Source organism: Pempheris klunzingeri, chromosome 5, assembly GCF_042242105.1.
Source record: "Pempheris klunzingeri isolate RE-2024b chromosome 5, fPemKlu1.hap1, whole genome shotgun sequence".
NCBI lineage: Eukaryota > Metazoa > Chordata > Actinopteri > Acropomatiformes > Pempheridae > Pempheris > Pempheris klunzingeri.
In genome coordinates, this window is record NC_092016.1 from 22,238,200 (window position 1) to 22,262,623 (window position 24,424).

The 24,424-nt window shown below is 43.9% G+C and overlaps 1 protein-coding gene across 2 annotated transcripts; it reads right to left on the reverse strand.

Moving 5' to 3' along the window:
* Positions 1 to 356: 356 nt before the first annotated feature.
* siah1 (siah E3 ubiquitin protein ligase 1) lies at positions 357 to 22,590 on the reverse strand. 2 transcript variants are annotated; one of them, XM_070831459.1, is made up of 5 exons: positions 22,458 to 22,590; positions 8,653 to 8,709; positions 3,901 to 4,082; positions 2,901 to 3,197; positions 357 to 2,736 (listed from the first exon to the last, which is right to left on the reverse strand). In XM_070831459.1, the coding sequence occupies exons 2-5, from the start codon at positions 8,660 to 8,662 to the stop codon at positions 2,365 to 2,367; spliced, it is 861 nt and encodes a 286-aa protein (XP_070687560.1). In that variant the 5' UTR covers positions 8,663 to 8,709; positions 22,458 to 22,590; the 3' UTR covers positions 357 to 2,364. The 2 variants fall into 2 exon arrangements, with proteins under 2 accessions (XP_070687560.1, XP_070687558.1); XM_070831457.1 differs by lacking the exon at positions 22,458 to 22,590 and adding an exon at positions 12,213 to 12,398.
* Positions 22,591 to 24,424: the final 1,834 nt, after the last annotated feature.

Genomic DNA, 24,424 nt, shown 5'->3' on the forward strand with positions numbered 1-24,424 from the left:
CATGAATGTGAGAATGCTAACTGGATCATTGCATTTTAATCTTAATTTTTACTTAAATAACATATGAGGAAAATTAGGATGCTATTGTGGAACTAAATATTGAAGTTTTTTTTTTTTTTTTTTTTTTAATTTATTTGTCCCCTATGGGCTTCCATACTTGAGATGTGACAAATGTGCTGATTTCTTAAATCTTGCACCCTGTACATCTACAGTATGAGAGCTTCCTCACTAGTACAGGCTGCGGCCAAGTACACAGAGGTAAAACGTGACGCTCACCAGTGTTAAATACGATAAAAAGAAAAGAAGAAAAGGCACCAGGTATGAAAAAGATAGATTTATTTAATGACAAATTAAAACAGAAAAAAAAGGAGTTGAGGGAGAGCAGCAACATTACTGAGACTCCACATGAAGAGAAAGGGAGAGATGATTGGCTTGACCTCCCTCCCTCCTCATAGACAAAAAAAAAAGAAAAAAGAAAGAGGACTTACCACACAAACAAGAGGACGGAGAGACAAATAGATGAGGAGAAAACAATCCAACTGGGAAAAAAAACAAACCTTCAGAAGAACGACACAACTTGCTTTTTAACTACAAACACTGAAGTTTAGCCACAAGTTTTACAACTGCCTTTTAATTTTTGTTTTTAAAAGTCATTACAAAAAATGATAATTATGATAATCTCCATTTAATAATAACAACAATAGCAACATTGTAACGGTAGAAACTGTCCCTCATTCCTGGTTGGGTGATCAGTCAATCAGTGGTTGAGGCCGACGCTGGCAGACAGAGCGAGATGGGGAGGAGGAGTAGAAACAAAAGAAGAAGAAGAAGAGCGGGGAGGGGAGAGGGGAGGAAGTGAGCAGGCTTTTTGCCACATGTCCATCTCTCACGCGCACACACACACATACACATACACACACACACAAATATCAGGAGTTCTTCGCTCCTCTCATACAAAAAAAAGACAACTAAAATAATTAAAAAGAAACAACAGACATAAGAAATAAACCCCAAAAGAAAACTGTGACTCAACTGAAATGCAGTGTTTTTTTTCCTCGTTCTGAAAAACAAAAAACAAAAAGACCCCTCTAATCCTCGGTCAAGAACGCTCCGACACACACTCAATTCATCCACTATTACACCTGCACACACACAGCCTGTAATGCAAAGAACAGGTGTGTGTTTTGTGTGTGTGAGAACTCACTGTTGTGTCCACTCTGTGAACATAAAAAAAAAAAAAACATTAAAAAAAAACCAAAAAAAACAAAAAAAAAATCCAGGGCTGATGTGGCTGAGGGCCTTCTTCAATCCATACAGTATGAGAGCAGAGTCTGTTCTAATTACTATCAACAACGACAGTCAACTATTTAAAGAGCGACAATCTTTAGCCTCGAGTGGACCGATGTGGGCCGGAAAGGAAGCCAGATGAGCCTGTCCGGGTTCTTCTGTAGACCTAGTTCCTTTACTTCAGTCCCGGACATAACTGGGTGTCCATGGTTGTGGGTGCTACAGCCGTCCATGTCTACGGGTGACGGTTCAAGGCCCGGCCATCGATAGCTGCGTCAGTCACAGGTGAAGATGAATACCCAAATCTGTGATAAGGAACCTTGTGGGCTCTGGGTTCTAGTTTGAGCTAATACATGAGGACGCCTGCTGTGGGGAGACCCGGCCATGGCCACGGCTGTAGCCCCATGCGTGTCGGCAGCGTGTGAACCATTCAGTCCAGGAGGTCTGACGAGTACCGAGGTGGATGAGAAGCAGCAGGGGGAAAAAGGGGGAGGAAGATAAAGGGGGGGGGCTAGGTAGCTGGCTAGCTACCCGGCACTGACCAGGAGTCCGTGTTGAATATAGCTTGAGCCCTCCCCAGCGTGTAGCTGTCGGGGCACAGGGCTGCTCGGTGGCGACCGGCCTCCAGCGTCTCGGAGTGAAGGTCGAACAGCCGTAGTGTCTGAAATGTCTGATGGTGACTGAGGGGAAGAGAGCAAAGAGAGACACTAAAACAAGAGTGGTGGGCGACGCAGGTTTGAGTGAACAGCTTTTCAGTTTGTGTCCGTGTTTATGACCAAGAGACTGCTTGTGCGTGCATGAGTCTCACATATATATGTTTATGTGTGTGTGTGTGTGTGTGTGTGTTTAGAAGTCTATAGCCATCACTACACAGTTATGTCCGTTCATCCATCCATCCATCCCACCCCCTGGGCCTCCGCGGCTGCCCGGTCAGACAGTCCAGTTCCACGTCTCAAGGGGTGAGGTAGAGAGGGGGTGGGAGAGGGGGGCGCTGTGAGGTCACAACTGATTTGACCCCCCTAAAAAAATGCCCCCTGACAATCTGTAACTTTTTGACCCACTTCTCTTCAAAAGTTCTTAGCACATGGAGATGGTGACGTTGATGCCCAGGTTGCCGTTCTCGGCGAACAGCTGTGCGATGGACGTGTCGAACACCAGGCAATCGCTGTTCATGATGGCCGTGGCGATGCCCTCGTGGATAGAGCGTGGCGTGGCCTCCCAGGTGAGGCGGCGCCGGTGCCCGTTGAGCTCCAGCCGGTAGGCAAAGTTCTCGGCCTGCTTGCGCGTCCCGATGAGCTGCACGATGGCGAAGAACTGCTGGTGGCCGTCGTACTTCTCCTGCTTCTCCAGGACCAGCATGAAGTGGAAGCCGAAGCAGGACTGCATCATTACCCAGTCGACGGCGCCCGGCAGGTTGATGTCTGTCGCCAGGAACACAATGTCCTCCCCCTGGACAGACACACACACACAAGTTAAACAGGTTTAGTCATCAGTTCTCAAAGAACAGTCAACATCAAGGCAGCAGAGGCTGAGATGCACTGATATCAAGTCCTTGTAAGGATTAATTAACTGTAGTTCATAAAAGAAGCGGAGGAGACGCGCTGGTGTCTGACCTGCAGCGTGGTGATGGACTTGTGCTGGTGCATCAGATGAGGCATGACAGCGTCCAGGGAGCCCTGCCACTTGCAGGAGGCGCCGGGGCAAGGGCAGGAGTACGGCCGAAACTCGCACAGCTCTTCGTGCTCCGTCTTGTCGGTGTGAGGGAGGGTGACTTCGCAGCCCGATGAGGCGTACTTGCAGGGAAAGAGGACAGAGTTGGCCACCTTCTCCATGGCCAGGTTCCTGATGGAACCCAGGGGGCCTCGGCAGGTGGGGCAGCAGGTAAGCTTGGGCCGGCAGTTGGAGCATACCTGGGGAGGGAGTCAAAACCAGTTAAGAGTTTGTCCCCACGGAGGCGGCCATCTTGACTTGTTTCCTAAACAGATTTATACTGTATAAAATACTTATAAAATCTGCAGCTAAAGCCAAAGAGCTTGTCAGAACTGCTGTTTACTTTCTCAACACATTATATCACACAACACATTGTTGGTTTTAAACCACAACATTGATTTCTAAAAAGGTCCTGGTGAGTGAATACCGACTGTGATTAGATTATTAGAACTCATTACCAATATCCACTGATCACAGGGTTGGTGAATGAATCCCCACCTCATCCTGTTGACATGTCAAAGTGTCTTTGGGCAACAATGAACCCCAAATTGCTCCCGTCGTTTGGCCAGCAACAGAATTTACCGTTTAATTAAATATTTCTAACAGCTGTTCTGATGATGCACGACTCCACCCCAGCCCTTATTAAAATGTTAATTTACACAATTTATATTCCTGAGAACACTATCACTTGCGTGCAGGTTCTCACTGAGCTAAAATGCAGTTAAATGGCCAGTAAGAAAACTATTCTTCCCCACGAGAGCACAATGTTGATTACCTTTTGCGGTATGTGTACAACACACACACTTAGCATACTTAAAATGTAATGCAAGTGCGACATGACATCCAATATGTGCTGCATACCACAACCGGCGGTGGTTACCCTTTGGCCTTCACAGTACGTACCAGGTGTCCGGACTGGCACTGCAGGATGGGGGGTAGGACATAGTCGAAGCAGACAGGGCACTCAAACAGACTGGCCAGGTCACTGTTGGAGGCGGTGGTGCCTGACAGGGTGGGCACGCGCTGGGAGGGGGGGCACTTGGAGGTTCCAGTGGGCAGCGCGGTGGCAGTCTGGCGACTCATTTCTAATAAAATGGAGAGCGTCGTGAGAAAGTTTTCCAGTCATTATACAGCACTATGTCAGAAGCACCATGTCTTTGCTGTCAAGACCCTGGCTGTACTCCTCAACATCAGAGCAGTCGACTAAAAAGAGATGTGAAGCTGAGACTGACTGAGTTAACCTAGCTGGCCTACGTGTTATGACATCAAATCTTGTTTCTCAGCACACACAAAAAAAAAAACATTCACTGACTCATTCTAGTTGTAGCCATTAAATCTGGTGGAGGATCTTCCCGGCTCTTCCCTGTACACCTACACCGGCTGTACTATTCACTTTACACGATGACATGCAGGTACATGCTAAACTGATCTACTCCCATGCCGTCAGTGGTTTGTAGCTCTTGCAGCAAAGCAGAGCCAGAACTCACTGTGTGGTGGCCACATACTGCATGTTTAGCCATCAACTATATGACACACACACACACACACACACACACACCATGATGAAGTATCCCATCTCCGAGATCAAATGTAGAATGTGATGGTATGATTACACTATATAATATTATCATATATTCAGTATGTGTATGAATGTTAAATCAGTTCACACAATACCCAGCAGCTTCAGTGACTTACAGAAGTAGTCAGTGTGGTTACTCAGTTGTCTCAAACTATGCAGACTAGTCATCCGAACACACTTCCCACTGTGGGCTACTTAATATCTGTAACCACAGCACTCTGAACCAATATGACTGTTGCCTTTGGCTCTTTAAACGCTGGTAACTGCAGGCATTTGGATTTGATTAGAAGCTGCAGACCATCTTTGTAAAGAACTGTATGATGGATGAGCAGAGAACACGTCAGGACTCTCTTTGTCGCTGCCCGACAGTCCCACCATGGTCTGATCCAACCATGTTCAACATGTCTATTATTGTCCCAGCAACAGGTCAGAGCTGCACAGACTTTCTTGGTCACATATGAAAAAAGAACCACCAGCCAGTAAAGTAAACTCAGATGTGGTGTCTGTGTCTGTGTATGTGTGTGTGTGTAGCTGCTGTTTCCTATCATGCTGTGCAGTTGCCTTGGTAACAGGCTTGTGGTTAGGTATGGGATGGCCTGTGGGGCAGAGAGGGGGAGAGGGTAGAGAAGAGGAGGGTAAAAATGATGGGCAGGAGAATAGGTACAGATTGAGGAAGGAGAGCAGGAGAGCTAACGGGGACAAAGGAAGGAGGATAATAAAGGAAGGGGGAGCAGGGGGAGGAATGAGACAGCAAACTTTAGAATAAAGCAGAACAAGTACATCCGATAATAGTGACATGGAAATGTGAGGATGAGTTAAGAGGCAAAGGGAGGAGGAGAGAAAAGGAATGAAAAATGTGCAATAAGCAAAGAGTGGACACAGCAGTGTGGGCGCGAAGATAAAAAGGAATAAAGAGGACGTTTCTCATCTCAGGTCTTTTCTGGGCAGGGCAGACAACATGTCCACCCCTACTCTGCTACCTGGCATAGGTCACCCTTTTTACAGCCCTCCACACTCTGACGCTGGGCAGGGAGACCCAGGACAGGCGGGAGAGAATGAGGAGAGGAGAGAGGATAGTATGCGTGGGAGGTGAGGACAAAAGAAGAGAATCGGGTGGTGAGACGGCTCAGCAATATGTACGCAGACAGTACAACAGCTGGGAAACTCACACCCACCAGGAAAATGCAGCCAAAGCTTTAGTCATGGCTGCTCAATTTGCCCAACCTAGCAGCTAATTTAACAATTTCAGTGTTCAACAGGAAACACTGCTGAAACACTTGCATCTTTTCAATCCAATCATGTTTGCAGGTGTATTAAGAGATTTGTGCTTAGTGCAGCATTCCTCCTCATTTGTTTAGACAGGAAAAGCCTTTTACCTTTTTGAACCTCTTAATTTTTTTAATTTCTTTTAAACAAAGCACAATTTGATCAGTTTTACTTTTATCACACAGCACTATAAAACCAGTATGGAGTTCCAGTGCTCCTACCGAGGTACATTTATTCAATTTCAGTGATTCACAATCTGTTGACATTTTTGACCACTCCCACACCAAATGCGATACTTTTATCTACATGGTCACTACTTGCATAAGCTTCCCTTTTATGTCGAGATTGGAAGCAGTGCCAGCTTCCAGATTGCTTCTGTAAGTGCATCTGTTAGGGTAAAGCTTCTCTGCATATGCACATGCCAACTGCAGAGGCAAAAACTGGACCTAATGAGTGACAGTATTAGCTAGCTGTAACTGTGCCTGCCGGCTTGTAAACACATCTGCTGTGATGGAGATAATGCCTTTGCAGTTATTAATAGAACTTCTTAGCTGGCTAGCATGCTAGCAGCCGCACTAAGAGCAGTGGAACCAAATTAGCTCAGGACATTCAGCTAGGCCAAGGCCAGGGTCACAGTCAGATCACATGCAAGACTGAAATAAATAACCCAGGCTAGCTCCGTCCAGGCAGTCACTAACACAGCAAACACAGCTTGAAGACAATGCTCTGATCAGAACTGGAGCAGAGAGTCATTTGCTGTTGATGGGCAGCTTCATGACACACGTATAAACCTGGAGCATGTCTATGTTTATATGGAAATTTAAACTTGAAAATTATTTGGTTTAAAATTGGTTTTCACACTGCATACAGATGCATCCAGTTTGGAAGCATCCATTATGTTTTTGCAAGCTCAATAACTAACTTCTCTTACTGTACCATCAACATCAACATTAACAGAATAAAGTACATATCTGATTACTAAATTATTCGCTTTAAAGAATAAAAAGTGCTCAATGATGTAAAGTTTGTAAGTAAGGTTTGTATGCATGTTAAAAGATATCTTTTACTTTAAACACGGCCTCTGTTGAGTTCACACACTTAAATATGTGCTGTTTGTGTTAAGAAAATGATTTTAATAGATACTTGATAAATAAGCCTTAATAAGGACTCAGCTAGTGATTTTTGCTAGAGAGGAGGCAATCTGCCAGCTGTGAGGAAGTGTGTAGTTTGGGTGCAGCTGATTGCTACCGCTGTCAAACAAGTGAAACACTGCAGTGCCATCTTCTGATATGAGAGACTGCTTGAGATGAGACGTGCCAGAGGTCGTCGGAGAGAAATGTCCATGTGTCAGTCTGTCAATCCATGATAGTACTCAAGTGTAACAAAACGAAGATGCATTCTTTCTTAATCAGATAAAATTATTAGAGATAACAAATGGGTTGTTATGTTAACATAACATGAGGAGCTGTAGCTCAGTCAGCAGTATTATTGTATGGCTAAACATACTTGGCTGAAATAGATCAACACTGGACCTCAACCAGGAGGCCAGGAAAGGGGGCAAGTTTTGTATTCTCAGAGTTGAGACACGTCTGAGTTTCCACACAGTATGAGTGAATATAATGTATTGTTCTAATTCAACAATGAGGGGTTCGTCTATTTGAAAGTAATGTTATAATGTCAACTTATTGACTGACAGGAGATGATCAGTCACTGCTTTTCACCAGTGCACAGAAATCTTTGAAAAAGCCAGCTCAGTTGTAATTGATGAGATTAACACATCGTTTCTGATTGGCTGAGCTATATACACACACTCTTGGGATTTGGGCACCCGTTAACTCCACCAATGACAGAAGCGATGATGGTATAATGGCTGTAAAAACATTCAAAACAAGGTTCTTTCACTTTAAGAAAGACGCGTCTTACACCACTATGGTTTAAACAATACGTCTGAAGCACGTCTTGCCTGGCTAGCAGCAGCTGTAGTAGCTAGTTGGCAGCACATAAGTCTACAACAAGTAGCAACAAGCCCGGCTAAAGAGAGCCAGTGGGGGGATAAACATCTCTTGTTTAGTGAACACATGGGGGGCTGAGAAGTGATATTGCCAAGATAAAACCAGAGTACGGACAAGCCAAGCCCAGCTCCCTTTTGTTGTTAGCAGGTGGCCTAGAAAAGGCTTTTACAGTCTGAATTTACAGTTTACAAGGCTTCTGGGTTTGAGTTTTTATGTGGATTTGGACATGGAAGAGAACCAGCAGCTCATTAGGGATGATATTCCTCCAGAGAGCCTGTATAATGAAATTATACATTCAACAACAACAGCAGAGAAAAAGGGTTCAACAAAAGGTGTGTGAGAGAAGACAGGAGCTCAGAGGGGCTGGGCAGACAGAAAGAGTGAGTCAGCTAACCAGATTAGAGAGAGGGCAGTGAGCACATAGGAGGTGGAGGGAAGAATGATGACAGAAGGAAGAGCACACACAAACAGTGACTGGGCAGACAGTCCTTGGAGTTCAGAAGGGGCAACATGACAGGCAAAAGGTTTGAGCCGCTTACAAAAAGACTAAATGAAAAATGTGTAGCAGACAGAGAGATCATGTTGTGTTGGAGAAAGAGTAAATAGAAGTTCAGGCTAAAACAAGGAACGACTCAACCAACATCTAGGACTACAAGGAGATCAGGACACACATGTTGAGATAACTTCTGTTATTGATTGACACTAAATGAATGAGAAAATGAGAACCACTGTCATTGACAGCAGATAGATAGATACAGGCGGAAAAATAAAAACACAGACAGAAACATAAAGACCCACCTTCGTCCATAAGATTTCCAAATAAGGCTTTCGTCTTCTCCTGAAATGTGGGGACCTCTGAAAAGAGAGGGGGAAAAAAAAAAAAAGGTAAATAAACATGACTTTGAGGGACAGAGTTAGAGAACACAGCCAACTAATCACACCACAACAGTACAATAACTATGATGGAACAGCTGAGTTGAATACAAAGCACTCTGTGGTCTGCCGACGTCCTCATCCACTGGCCAGAGCGATGGCCTGGTTACATTCAAGTCAGTTCACATATGAAGCCGATCTGATTTACATGATGACCGTGTAATGTTCACAGTAGCCGTCTATGCTGTGCAAACAGGCTATAGGAGACCAGGGAAGGCAGTGCCCCTCTTGTGCACTTCTATAGACTACGCACTGCTTATACATGGCATTTAAGCCACTTACTGCACTGCTAATGCAATGTAGATGAGACTGGACTTCTAAAATCATTGATTCCTTCTGTTATGTCAGTTGGCTCCACACTGTTTTCCCAGCACTGTTAATTCATATTTCATAAAGCAGATAAAGCTTTAAGTGTGTGGCTCTAACTACTGTGTCAGGATCATAATGTGCTGATGCACAACCTCTGTCCAGAAGAGACAGCCAGCTGGCACAAACACAGACTGATAAGATTTTTCAGAGCTCACTTTATTTTGGGTCATCATCAGGGATGGGAGGTTGTTCATTTATTCCTAGACTTTGCAAACATGTACATATATGTTCATTTTACCACCAAGAAGGTCTTAGTCTGAACTTAGTATATTGGATATTTGTCATTCATGGTAGGAATTGCCAGTGTGTTTGCCACTTTCAAACCTGATGATACTCTTTCACTGCCACTTCTGCAGCCATTGCCATCTATACGTGCTGCAGAGCAGCTCTTCTGTACTGATAAACATAACAAGAGTCATTATTTCAATAAAAAAACACAACAACAAAAAAACACCTATGCTGCTTCAAAAATGGGACAGAACCCTTAAACACCTGTATTGGGATTACAGATCATTTCGAAAGTAGCATACACCATCAGGATACATTATAAATCAATTCACAGTATAAGATCGTTGTTGCAAGTTCTGGGTTTAAAAAGTAATCATCCAACAAAACATGCCCATGTGTGTCCACAATAAACACAGTGTGTCCCCACTGTTTTTAAAACACAGCAGGCAAACCAAGCCCACAAAGTATATTTTCTAAACAGTGTGTACCTGCATGTCCTCTAAAGTCATTTTGTAGTTGGAAAAACTAAAAAACAATAACATGGCATTCAGTGAAGAAGCACTGCAACATTTCCTCAGTTATTGAGATTCAAGTCCAAGATCAACAACTCCAACGTTTATATGCACACAATTTAAGTAATGTGGAGCCCATGTAAACAGTACACACTCATTATGTAAAACTAGTGTGCTCATAGGGTGAGCGTCGTCACTGAAAGACAGATATCCAGTTTAATGACTTTAAAAAGGCATCTTTGCCATGGGGTGGGCGAGATGGGCTTGGTGCCACTTTTAACAGATGTTTCACTGCACTGTGTGACTGAAGACACGTACACACAAAGATGTTGCAAAGAAAGGCATTTTTCTCTTCTATCGTTTCATCTGTTATCAGCTCTTCCTTGGCAACAACAACCTCCTGTGGTTCAAGGTGCACTAAATACTAGGGTATGTTTTTAAGGAGAAACATCCTGTTTTTAATGCCTCAGCCATTAAAACTGGAATGGCTTAAAGCAGTTTTATTAAAATGTACTCCGCACAGCAGCAAGTGTGTACTTAAAACAACAGGCACCCATACGAACAATGAAACAGGTTTTGCTCACTGTGATCAATCGCCCTGTTTCTACTGACCATTAAGAACTCCCTTTGTGACCCTCTGCTCTTGAAGAGCGGTCCCCCTAAGACCCCTCACACTTGTTGCTCTTGGTAACCAGGTGCGACTGCCTGCTACGGTTGTGATTTCCACATGTCAAAGTCGGTCCACAAGGTCGTTTAAATGAGAATCCATCCTGACGATGACATTTCAATGAGCCTAAGTGATGGGGGAATAAATCACAGCCCCCTTTCCACAGAAGAAATGTCTTCATATGTTCATCTGCCGCTAATATCAGGCTTCTACAGTCTGAAGAAGATAAGTCAAGGGGATATCTTCTCAAGTTACAGTCTTTTTAGTGCTAATTTCCCATTTGTTGTTACCATTCCTCCACTGCAGCTCAGAGATACTGTCCAGGGAAACACAGAAAGGGAATTTTAAACTAAATGGCTGTAACTTCAGAGGCTATGCACTTGACTCTTCTAATTCATCCTTATGGGCTTCAGATAAATATTTGAACACACTTTCGCTAAAAAAACAAACAAACAAACAAAAAAGACTTCCATCTCTTACATTGAAAGTGCATGAAGAAGGGATGTCTTTATGGCCACTATGATCAGGAGGAACGATTACAGAAAGCAATTGTGTTTTCGTAAAGCCACAAGCATCTTAATTGGAGAATTGGATTATTGAGTGCATGTAAACTACTATTGGGCTAATGGAACAGCGCACATTAAAGCATCCGTCCTGGAGGGAAAGTGAGATTGATTTTGATGCATCTCCATTTCTGTTCTAAAACACCAACAAGGACATCATTTTCAACAAATTTCTCTAGAAAAGGGGAATTATTTCAATGTGCAAGTGCCAAGTATTTGTGTTTTTGTCTGTCACAGCAGAGGTAGGTCTCCGGGGAGCAGGGTTTCACAGCAAGGCCCAACGTCAATCCATCTCAAGTCGCCCAAGCTCATCTGCAGCAAGCGGCAACTTGCCTTAGACAAAACATAAACCCATACACTCGCACACTATTAAAAAAAGATGCCACATACAGATGCCTTCAGCTCTACAAATAGATGGAAAATGAATACAAAAAAGAGACAAATACTGGGAGATCCTGAGAGACGGCTGGTTGTACACTGACGCCAGGAACAGTGAGAATAAAAACACAAAAGAATGACACAGAGGGAAACAAACAAGTAGCAAGAAAGGGAAGGTAGCAAACAACTGGGGGAAAAGATAATACAGAAATGGGGATACGGAAGGAGACCGGAGACAGAGATGGGTGGGAAAAGAGCAGAGCACGAGTAGAGGCAGAAAAAAAGCTGGGCTTCGACACAAACATGCCATTCTTTGTTCTCAACTCATGGCCCACTCTTTTCTCAGTCACACACAAACACTGTACAGTGTTCACACACACGCCATCACATATAATTCACAATGCACACAGGCACGCTTGCTTCAAGCGTCTTCTGTACTCACCCACACACACCGGCTATTCACCATACACTCTGTCACAAAATACCATGCGTGCACTTTTGTTAGCCAAGCTCCCTGTACACAAAGTATCAATTTATCAACCTGACACACACAGAGCCACTGCCGGACTGAGCACAGGAATTTACGACACTTTACGGCTCCTTGGCTGCAGCTACAAGGACAGCTGCACGCAACACATTAAGCTGATGAGGAGAAAAGGTGTAAAAAAGTGTGCTTTCATGTGCATAATGTTTGGAAAGCTCATTCACCTTTAGTCCTGTGCACGTTCCTTGTGGCCACACACGAGAAGAGTCTGAACAAGGAGTTCCAGGGCGGAGCTTGCAGCGCTATGCAAGCCGGCTTTGGTTTCACTTGGACCAGAGACATATGGGTAGAGCACACACGCAGCCCCTCAACGCCATAGTTCTCTGGCCTTTTCCATGGAAACCACACACTGTTGCTGCTGCCCAAAACACACCACAAAACAAAGGATCACATTTCTTCCTTCTGGTTCCCCATTTAGGAAGCATAAGCTCATGTGGGTCCAGGGAGCGCTGTAATGAAAGAATGAGGGCTGTGTCCAAATGAGGGCAAACGGAGATGCGCAACAGCCAGAAAATTAATAGCCCACAAGGGAGAAGAGGAGGACACTATTGACCTCTGTCTGTGTCCATGGAATAAAGTAGAAAAAAAACCAAAAAAACTATTGAAGATCACATTTTAAACTCCAAAATCCCCCAGCAAGCAATAAGCAGGCATCCGTCAGACTATTAGGCCAAACTGAAAAGGAACGCTAAGCAGGTTGCTATGTACTTAAACTGCAGCACAGAGACGTACACTGATTTGCATTCTGTTACACTGAAAGCCTTGCAAATTTGGTCAACAGTCTGTCAGTGTGTGGCCAACCTGCCACTCCCTGGCTGCTCCCAATCAGCCACTGGGAACTACAGGCAGAATAAGGCAGTTTAGTCGAGTCACTGTAAGTTCTCCTCGGCACTGGATAAATGTCCTGTTACAACTTCCACCTTTGTTTTTCCTGGTGCCAGATCTTCAGGGACGGTCTGGCTCTGTACCACTGCAGCTTTTAATAGGTACACCCTCGTCCAAAACTATTTTCCAAAGTTGCAGGTTAGCAGCACAAAAGCACAATCCCCAAAGCAAAAGTAGTGCTGGTTTCTACGAAAAACAAATCTTGTAAGGTGTAAATGGGTTTCTGGAGGAATGATCCTTCACTGGCTGGAAAACAAAGCCCGGCTCTTTCTTAGTTTCCAGGTGGAAGAGGAGAGCGCCTTAGCTCGCGAGAAAGGAAAAGAGGGGAAAGTCCCAAACACAGTCTCTCTTCCTGCGACTCCTTTTTCTCTGCCTTCCTTTATTCAAGCCATGCTCTTCCTGTCCCCTGGAGTGTGGTAGGTGTCACTGCTGCTGGGTGCGTTGGTGTGGAAGACGGAGAGAGGCTAAGCCGGCGTCCAATGTCAGTCCAAACAGAGCATGCTCACTCACACCCTTCCCCTCTCTCTCCCTCTCTTTCTCACTCTCTCTCTCTCTGTGGCTCCCTACCCAAACACATAACCCCTTCTCCTCCACAACACATCATTTCTCTTTCACAGACTTCTTACAAATTTGCCCCTCTGCACTTCATCTTTCATGTCAGTATCTCCCCATTTTCGTCTCTCTTCCCCTACACTTTCTTGCATGCTTGCCCTGCGTCAAGACTGCATATTTTGCTTCCTCGATGGACATTCTCTCTCTCCCCCACTTGTGTTTCTTTCTCTCTGCCCCCCCTCCCTCCGCCCAGCTCTGTGGTTGTGCGAGTCTCAGATTTCAGCCTTGTCTGGCTGCAGGCTGTACCAGCAGCTGCCCTCGTTGACATCATACCTCACTTTCTCGCTGCCTTCTCTTTTCTCTGCCTTTTCTTGCCTTCTACTGACTCTCACCGTTTACCACAAAGTAATAAGTGTATGTATCACGTTCAATAACCTTACACCGCTGAATTTGAAACAGTTGTTAAAGCTTAAGGACTATGTTGTGTCTTACCACGCAGTTCAGGCATTCACAAAATACAGATTTGCTCAAAAGCCACAATTTGCAGATCAAAACAATGTGACATTTTTCTTAAATCAGGGGACAACATCCCTTCTGACGATTAAAATGTCAACTGTTACTTTCTAGAATCAGTCTAGCAATACAAAATGTTCACCCCTCCTTTGTTCCTTTCTCTTACAGCCTCTCTCTCCTGCGCGCGCGCGCGCGCGCGCGCGCGCACACACACACACACACACACACACACACACACACACACACACACACACACACACACACACACACACACACACACACACACACACACACACACACACACACACACACACACACACACACACACACACACACACACACACACACACACACACACACACACACACACACACACACACACACACACACACACAGAGAGAGAGCCAGCTAGGAAAAGAAGCCCAAGAAAAACCAAAATATGACTGCGAGCCAGATTCTGTCTGTCAGCAGGAGAGAAAGTGATAGCTAGCTTAGTGCACACAGAAAGCGAGACTTTGGCCCCGTTCACATGCAGCACTGAAATGCACCTTGGGTAATTCAATCACACACCACAGAAAAATAAAACATCGGAATGCTCGTGTTTAAGTGGCTCGATGCCACTGGTCTTCTTTCAGACTCTTTTTTAAACGAAATTGCTCCGATCTGTTTTCTTCCACAGTCCTTTTGTCATCATAGTTGTCCACACCTCAGTGTCATCATGACATATGCATCCAAACCACACCATGGTTTTTCTGGAAGAGGTGTTCACTGCTCCTGATTCTGGTCACACTGGTACAGCTTGAGGAGGAGACAGGAGGCACACTGCTGTATTCTCTGCAGCCCCGTTACACTACATCTGTTCACATTACCGCCAGACAATATCAACATAATGCAGTCAGAAACTCAGCAGCACAAAAAAATATGGGCACAAAGAGAACCCGCTGTGACACACATACACATTGTGAGCTATAAAACAGCACTAGTGACACTAGCCAATGCCAAAAGTGTGTTATTAAAGGGGCAGGGCAGCGGATACAACAATGAGCCATCTGGACCAGGCAGCAGTTCACCAGCAGAGACCCAAACACTTCATCACCTACAGCCAGGGGTTTACAAAGGGGAAGAGAGGGGGAGGGAGAGGGGACAGATTATTTAGATCTTAAACACGTTTTGGCGACGCAAATGTCTGAAATTTGTCATGTCAATAAAGCATCAGTGAACTGAAATTGAGGGAGTGGGTGAAACAACAAGACTAGTGCGCTGGAGATGTAAAAAGCATGCCTTGGCAGGGGGGCTGTAAAACACGCTAGAACAGGGTCGAGCACAAGACTACATTTCCATATGAAATGACTCCTGCTGTCAATCCCATTTATAGTCCGGCTTGTACTAATCTGATGTGAGTTGCTGAAGCATGGCCAAAATAAAAGCGTAACTATTACCTGTTAATAAAGACGCGCTTTGATTACAGTAAGTCTCCATTTGCAATTAAAAGAAATATTACTTGACCTGCCTAAGATGTGTCATTTAACAATGCTTTACATTGCTGTGCAGCCAATTCTGAAGTAGTAAGTGAATTAAACTCTGCGGGTCCAGCAATCTGCAGGTCAAAGATTTTAAACGGACTTCATGCGTATTTACAGGGAGCACGGTAGGACTGCAGACAACAAAAAGCAGCCGTGTAACCTTTATGTCTACTTGAGCTAATGTTTGGATCTGAAATCAGCACGAGAGCAAAAGACAGTGTAAAATGCATCATGCTGTGTGTTTGCTGAAGGTTTAGATGGAGCTGGGCATCTCCAAGCTGCCCAAAAACCAGAAGAGTTCTACATTTCCTGAGGATACTTCTTTTATTAGTTCACCAGTCCTGGTCTGTATGTCTGTAGGCACCTTATGGGCATCACAACAACAGAAAAAGTAAACCAATATCACAGTTCCAAAACAGAAAGGTTAGACTATTGTATAATGCCTGAGTGAACAAGCCAATGGAAGTTTTGAAAGCGCCAGTAAGAGACAATTCACTTTTAATGAGAGGTACTCCCCTCTGGCTCAGGGCTAGATAGGGTAACAGAGGAAACTACTCTTAAGACAAAGGGCAGTGCATAAGCAAGTGGCAAGTGTTACCCTGTTATCTGACGGATTCAGCTTTGTTTGGCCTCAGGTGCAGCTGCCATCAGATTCATTTTGGTTCAGGTCTTACTGGAGTTTATAATGTGCTCATGTGGTAAGCTAAGATTTGTGAAGAGCTCTAGACAGAGTGAAGAGTCCACTACACAGTAATCCTTGGTTGCTGATAGGATTCCTCAGAGGCAAACTGGACACCTGATGGACCAGGTGGGTGACGACTGTACTCTGCTGTCCCTTCATGCTGCAAATAAGCAGACAATATGAACTGGGTTTTATGACTGGTTTTCAGACTCAAGTAAGTATGATTATAGAATGTGCCACACTATGTAATCAAATTAAACATTTTGTTAGCTATGAGTGTTGTTTCATTTCCAATATCAGTGGAAATGTGTGCAGCAGCGAGTCCTGGGCCCAAATGTAATCCCTGAATGAAACAAAAACACGAACATTTCCTTTAGGGGGAATCTTTAATGTTGTAACTGCTTTTACTTTGGCAGTCACCTCTTTTCCACAGTGGGAAAAACTACTGAATAAGAGCACAGCTTAGCAGCTTGTTACCATGGAGAAGCCGTACAGAGCTAGGATATCAGGGCAGAGGCAAAACCCAGCTCCCCATACACACACACACACACACACCTCGTGTTTGAACACACATATGCAGATGTGCATCATGTGTACACACAGACAGACACGCATAAAGACAACGATAAAGCGAGCAGGGACTCCCTTTGGCATTAGTAACAGATCTAGAATTACCTCACTGTTACAGAGCCAATGAGTCAGTCCGACACACACACAGACACACACACACAGACACACACACAGACACACACAGACACACACACACACACACACACACACACACACACACACACACACACACAGCATCAGGAACAGCTGTCATTCTTGTGAGGAAGAGCTGAGCTCTATTCACTGGACATGTGCTACTGATGTTGTGCCAGGACAGTAAAAAAAAGCAAAAGGTCTGCTGACAAGCTGGGTCAAAGACACTTGCACGCACACACACACACAGAGCAGGTCACCCACCAGTTGATAGATTAAATATCGCCTGAAACATTCATTTTTCCCATAAAAGATGTTACATGACTCACAGCTCTTCTGTGGCATGAGAGAGTCTTTGTTAAAACATCAATGCAGAATATTATGAAATGCTTTAGAAAGTATCTGATATGTACTCAAGAACAAGCTTGTGTACATAAAAATTTCTATGCCAATGATGGTCGTGGCTCATGTGTATTCTAGTACAGAGGAAACCGCATGTATGGATCAAAAAGCCTGGGACAGAATCATTCCTCTACAAATGCTGCTTAAATAGCACCGACATCTGCCGTGTCGAAATCACAGACAAAACAAACCTATATGGTTGTTACATTATCCAGGGGAGTCCTGTGCTTTTGTATATAATGTTGATATCTAGTTGGCTCATTATACACAGAGGTATCAGTCAAATATTGTGATTTTGTCACTGCTGACAAACTCTATGTCCATTTCTGCCTCATTTATGATTTTGTTTTTACTATGCGACATGTAATAACAATCCTTGCTATAAGAAGTTTTACATCTTGTTGAGAAATATAACAGAACAGCAGAAACAGCGTCCTGTGAGGTGACGCCATGTGACACCAGGCATTCACCAGCACACACACATAGGTAGTCATGTGCAACGCAAGCAGACGGACAGCTCAGATGGATCACATGAAATTTAAATACAAGACGAGTCGACCAAGCCTTCTGAATAATGGTGAGGACTTGAAGTTGAGGCTGATGAGGCGAATTTCCCCGGGCTCATCAGCAAAAAAAACTGGTGCTGACAAAAAAAATGTGCATTATCATTAATTAAGAACTTAATCTAAGCAATTTTTCCCAGGAAAGATGAGACCACAGCCCTGAAGGATCACAAGTGAATACGGTCCGACAAACGCATCATGGCAACAGTTTAAGCACAGGGATATATGCTTTCTATTTATTCCATTACTGTACATACACTATAGTGTTGATTTCTGTTCAAGGTTTAGGTTAAACAGAGGTTTCAGGAATGACTTATCCATGTGTACCAGAGTGGGGGACCATGCAAGCCACAGTTTTAGACCCCTCCTCAGAAATATGTAGCTTACCAAAGATTTTAATGTGTTAAAATGTTTGAAATGTTTTGTGGTTCAAAAGTAAAAAAAAGAAATAAAGAAAATACTTTTTGCAAAGTGATGGGAAAAGCAGACTAAAAACAGCTGTCATGTTGAAGAATCGTGACTGAAAATCTTAGTGAGCCAGTCACAACTCCCATTCAAGCCAGAACTGTAAAGTCATATGCTACAGGTCCTTTGTTCAAAACAAAGTGCTCGGTCCTTAGCACAGCTACGCACCACATAACCAGCCTTAATGTCCACTCTATGGGGGAGAGATGATAGTGCACAAAAGGTAAGAACTGATAACCCCAAGGGTTGATGCGCCAGGTATCTGAGCCATCAGCGCAAGCATGTGCCAGTGCAACCTAAACTGTCACACACACACACACACACACACCTCACTGCAGAACTCACAATATAAATGAAATCAGTGACATCAGCCACAGATAGGTGGTAGATAGGTGTAGAAAACAGTTTCTAATGTCCAGCGATTCACAGAAAGGCCACATATCAACAAAAGCATCATCCCACAAGTGCAACTACATCAGCAGCCCATTTCCACTGTGTGGGTCAGAATGGGTCAGAATTAAGCCACACTATGCCATTGTAATCATATACTGCATTGGATATCTGCTTAAATGAGCAGCTGTGGTATGATACCTCCACACACTGCAGGAACACGGCTGAGAAGCTCTAAACACAGATGGGATCTAATAAACACATATTTATGGTTTACATACACATATGCTGCTACATGTGTGCAGTTTTGTGATTCAATTCTCTGTTTATTATCTCTTGTTTAGATATTTCAATGTGCTTGAGTGTATCAATTAGAGCTGCAATGCAATGGAAAATTTAACAGGCAACTATTTTGATAACTGATTTAACGTTTAGCTCCATGTTTTAGCCTTGGGTTTGGGACTCTACGGCAGTCAAAATAAGAAATCTAAATATGACAACTTGGGCTTCAAAAAATTGTGGAGGCGCTTCTTACCATTTTCTGATATGCTATAGAAGACATGATCAACTAAGAAAATCATCGTCTTACTACAACTGAACTAAATACATCATAGTCATCCAACTAAACATAACATGAAACAGCAAAACCCTCTTTTCATGCTTTTTCTTCTTTGCGTTTTGACTATGAGGATTTCAGGAGTATGAGTCTGTCCTATCTATGACATAAATCCCTGCCATCTTGGCATCTGTCAACATCCCTCCACATATGAATACCACCCCGGTGGCTGCATTACCGAACGACTAAGCCTCTAAAAGCTATGGAAAACCATTGGGTAAAAACAAGTTCATCTCTGCTGCTGCATTAAAAACAGCCAACAGTGTACTGAGCACAGTTTGTGCTTATTTTAGCTGGCCAGACCTCATCCCAAGACTGCTGGGGCATATGCAGAGTGATCAACACTTCGGGCTCACCTGTTAGGCCTGGACAACTTAAACCTGTATCACCAAACTTCACCCTTAGCAGAGATCTAACCAGGCATAACAGTGAATGACTTGTGCATGGATGTCCAAAAGCTTTGAAGAAAAAGGTTCCACTAGGATTTTATGGCCAAGCTTTGGGCAGGTTTCCATTTGGGTGTGGAGAGCAGGCTTTTGCCTGGATTTATTCCCATTATCACATCTTGTACTTGGTTGTAAATGTGTGGTGCCTGGATCCTGAATACTCTATGGTGCAGTTACAGAAGGGCAAAATCACCAGATTAGTGTGGCACGTTTACTCGTTTCTTAAAAAGGTACTATACAGAACTCTTGACCATTGTTTTAACAGTTCATTCCTGTGGACCCAGAGCATCACTGATTTTTAGTCATCTTATCAGGGACTGATGTAGAAATAGGATTAATGCAATTAAATTCAATAAACCACGAAGCACCAGGCTGTAGAAATGACTGCAAGCTGTGGGCAGATGTGTTGCAATTCCACACTGTATTACCAATTAATGGACCATCCCTCTCCCAATCAATGCCATGCAGCTCTACCCTACAATATGGAGATTTTCTTATTAGAACGTGCAAATCGTCCAAAGGGCCGGAGCCACTGCTACTGAGCATAGATTCAAGATTCAAGATTCAAAGCGTTTATTATCATGTGTACAGATAAAACCTTACTGATGATCACGCTGTTATCTCCCTGCAAACAGTCATAATGTTCTCTGGTCCATAGTATTGTAGTAATCTAAAATTAGTGGACACACCTATATCAACTTGTAATTAACTTTAGGATTACTGTTGTTGCAAAATCTGGCAAAATAAACCTAATAGCTGGCATATACTGCTTTTAAAAGGAACATTTGGCAAGAGGAAACCAGCTTTTGCTTCACATCTCCAAACTAATTGCACATATATCATTTGTGCAAATCTAATGTGTGCTTTTTTTTTTTTTCTTCTTCTGACTGATGAGAATGTATGCCTTTCAAATAGGTCATGAAACCATAAAATTAGCTGGGTGTCATTTCTGTAATCTAACAGTAAAATTACAGCTAGGACACATACTTCTGCCATCAGTGGCTGAATTAATGGGCAAAGTACTTTTAACACCCATTAAAAACATCCTCTAATGTTTATCAAAGTCATTAACAGCATAGTCTGTGTACCAATGGAATCAGCAATAGAGGGATGTCATCAAGGGTCTTGTATCTATAATCCAGTCCAACATTTAATGAATAGTCAACAACACAGCTACTCAACTTTACACCAGTGATCGTCCACTTTAATGCTGCGAGGGCTGCGCCGTCTCCTGACAAACTGCTCTGTTGTAAGCGCAGCACAGCTTCTACGCGTTTGTGTAATATGCCATAAACTAGGTCTACCTGCATTAGTGTGTCTTCCATTGATGAGATGCAGCCAGTCAGAGAGCAGAAGCTGACACACATCGTCATCATCATCATCGTCATCATCATCTTTAGTCCTGTCAGTGAAGAACAAATACCTCTCTTGCTCTTAAAACAAGACCATTTTGCCCTTAAAGTCATTCCTGGTCATTCAAAATTTTAGGCTCACCAGCATGTCTAGATCTTCTTTAGTAAGATTGTACTTGCATTTGGCCAACTCACACAGCCCCTGTTTGTACCTTTCGTGTTCCAGCATTATTATAGGTGAAGTTTTTGCATCGATGACACTGGAGCTGCTTCCAGGTGAAAAGGTTACCAAAGTAATGTTGCACGTGAACAACTTACTGTACATAAAGTCGTTTTTTGGGGGGGCTCATTAAGTTTGGTCCCCAGCATAGATCCACCTCAACCTGAGCACACAGCTTATTAGCCAGAATAACAACAAACAAATGAGGTCAGAGATGAGGCACCCAAGCCTCACTTAATTCACTTAATCATAGCGTCACGCTGTGATGCCATTAGCCTGTCTCTGACAGCGGAGTTTATAACACATCGACAGGTGTGCGATCCGGTCAGCTGCAGCACTCACAAAGCACACGGGTGTAAACGTGTAATAAAGCAGATCGGAGCCACCGAAGTAATGATTACATGAAATATCTGACATTCACTCGTCCTCCCCTTTGAGACAGGTCAAACACACACACACACACACAGTCACACACAGTCACACACAGTCACGGTGGGTCTCTGTCAGCATCCACCGTCGTTACTTTGAGTAAACATTAGTCATCACTTCCTCTACAGCCGTCACCAAACCAGGTTATGCCAGTAACGCTCCCACACCAAACAATGCCCCGACGGCTTTCTGTTGACCCGAACTAACCTGCTTTCAAAGCGGAATGGCCTCGTCTGGCAAGGCAGACGACGGTGTAGCCTAGCTAGCATTAACTGTCACAGACATACAAGGCCTCGTCTTGCCGTAAAGCAGCACCCCGTAGCATAACGTTACTAGCTAGCCGAATCGGTGACTTGTTAGCTTAGCAGCTGTGTGGAAGCTAAGAAACCGACACCTTCTCCTTTTCCGTGCACTGTCCGGGGGACGCTAACAACCAGCATGCCAGTCGGCTGCACACTGCGGACAAGTGTGCGTTTTAAAACGTGAAGACAACAAACAGGCCACCGACACGGCTGGCCATCTTTTCGCCAAGCTCGGCTAGCTAACAGCCAACATTAGCGCGGCGCTAATGAAGGAAGCTAGCGTCTGCTACGGCAGGGCTGTTGTTTTTCCCAACACACACTACACACCAAAATCCGACGTTTCACTCGCTCCGGCACACCCGCTTACCTCGGACGAAATTTCCTTCAGCTCACTGCAGATAAATGGGTGAATGTATGGGGAGGTTATAGATACCAGATCCCTCTTTATCGTCTTTCATTCGTTAGCTCGGTGTACACACTCGCACTGCTCCTGTAGCAGAGACGAGACGCCAGGCGTTAAGTACCAGCCGCTCCGGAGCGCGCACAGTTGTTGAACTTTGTCGCGGGAGCGCGCTCTGCACGAATCGCACATTGTACAAATTGGTCAAAAGTGATTTAATAAAAAATGACATATATGCATAGATTCCTGCTTTACAGTTTTCTTCCAACTTCTTTTTAAAATTATTTTAAGCTTTTCAATTTATTAATGATATGAATCAGTTCCTAAATAATAACACCCTCCCAACACACACATGCAGTCTCTCCAGAGAATGAAGGTTGGCAGTCAGCAGTGTGTTTCCTTCCCTTCAATCTGTGCCCTTTTCAGTTTTCCTTCCCTTCATTTCATTTTCCTTCCCTTCAATTTACGTTCACTTCTCCAACTCAAAGTCACTATCTTTATCATAAGTGTATTCCCTCTCTGTTATGTTGTGATTAAAGGAAAGCTGCGCACATTCAAGCCAAAAAGCTGTAGAATCATTTGAAAAAAGAATGATCGAATGGGTGGAAAAAAGTTTCCAATAACAAGTCCAGTTATCTTGAGATGAGCGTTTCTACATATCCTGTGACCTCCTGTGAGAATCTTCATTGACATTTTTTTAGTGTGCACAAAGGTTCTACAGTTGGGACACTGAGATCATTATGTCCCTTAACACACTGAGCTAGTTTTAATTTGAATAACATCAAAACATAAAATAAGAATATTTGGGCATCTTTCTTTATTTTTGGTGGCAAATGACAATAAGGTGAGTCTCCTGATAAAGTCAGATGTGATAGTAGCCAAACGCTCCCAGTCACAAAACCAGTGCCTTAGCTGCTGACAATAAAGCCATGTGAGGCAGTCTTGATACTGAGCATACATGTAACTGGTGAGATTAAGATTAAGAGGTCATGACGCTTCTTCCATAGTAATCTGGATATAAGGGAGCCCCCCCACACCTCCCTCTGCTGTACCAGCATCAGGCAGGGGGAGAGATTGGAAGGGGGGTGGGTGGGAGGGGCCTCACAGGCTGGGATTACAGAGAGGGATTGGTTATGTAAGTGCATTGTCCCAGTAGGCTGGCAGCAACCCTGAGCGCATGGGAGGGCGACAGAGACTCAGACAGCGAGAAAAGTGAGAGAAAGAACAGACTTCTGTAGATATAATCCTATTGTCCCGTCCTCAGCAGTGGCTTAGGCACTGTAAGTATGCTTTTTTTTTTTTTTTTTACTTTAATCATGCAGAGAGGAACAACATTTCTCTCTACATGGGTTGAGAGCACCACTTTTCTCTCTGAAGACACAAAGTGGACCACCTCTATCACATGTAGAGTCTGGATGTAAACAGCATGTTCTTAAATCATCCTCAAATACAGCCGAGTATGTCACCCCCTGATCCAGTGTGTGGATATTAGACAACTTCTTTAGCTACAAGGACTTCCTGGAGAAATATCATATAATCATATAACACTTCCAATATATATGTGTGTGTGTGTGTGTGTGTGTATGTGGTCCTGACTGAAATATCTCAACAGCTATTGGATGGATTTCCATTAGGTTTTGTAAAGATATTCATGGTCTCCAGAGGATGAAGCCTAATGCGCCACAGATGGTCCCCTGACTTTACCGCTAACGCCACCATCTGGTTGACATTTGTGTTTTGTAAATAAACATCTTGACAACTATTGGATGGATCACTATGACATTTGATGCAGATATTCATGGGGCACAGAGGATTCATCCTGGTGACTTGGGTGATCCACTGACTTTTACTCTCTGGCGCCACCAACAGGTCATACTCTTCAGGTAATGTATAATACGCCTGGCTTACTCCTGACTTTTCCTGCAGCGCCACCA

Excerpts from the sequence above, each read along its gene's own strand:
- siah1 (XM_070831457.1), bottom strand. The coding sequence starts at position 12,330 with ATGTCTCTGGTCCAAGTGAAACCAAAGCCGGCTTGCATAGCGCTGCAA. Across the intron at positions 4,083-8,652 it reads TGGAAATCTTATGGACGAAG|AAATGAGTCGCCAGACTGCC; the intron begins GTGGGTCTTTAT and ends CCATTTTATTAG. Across the intron at positions 3,198-3,900 it reads AGTGCCAGTCCGGACACCTG|GTATGCTCCAACTGCCGGCC; the intron begins GTACGTACTGTG and ends CTCCCTCCCCAG.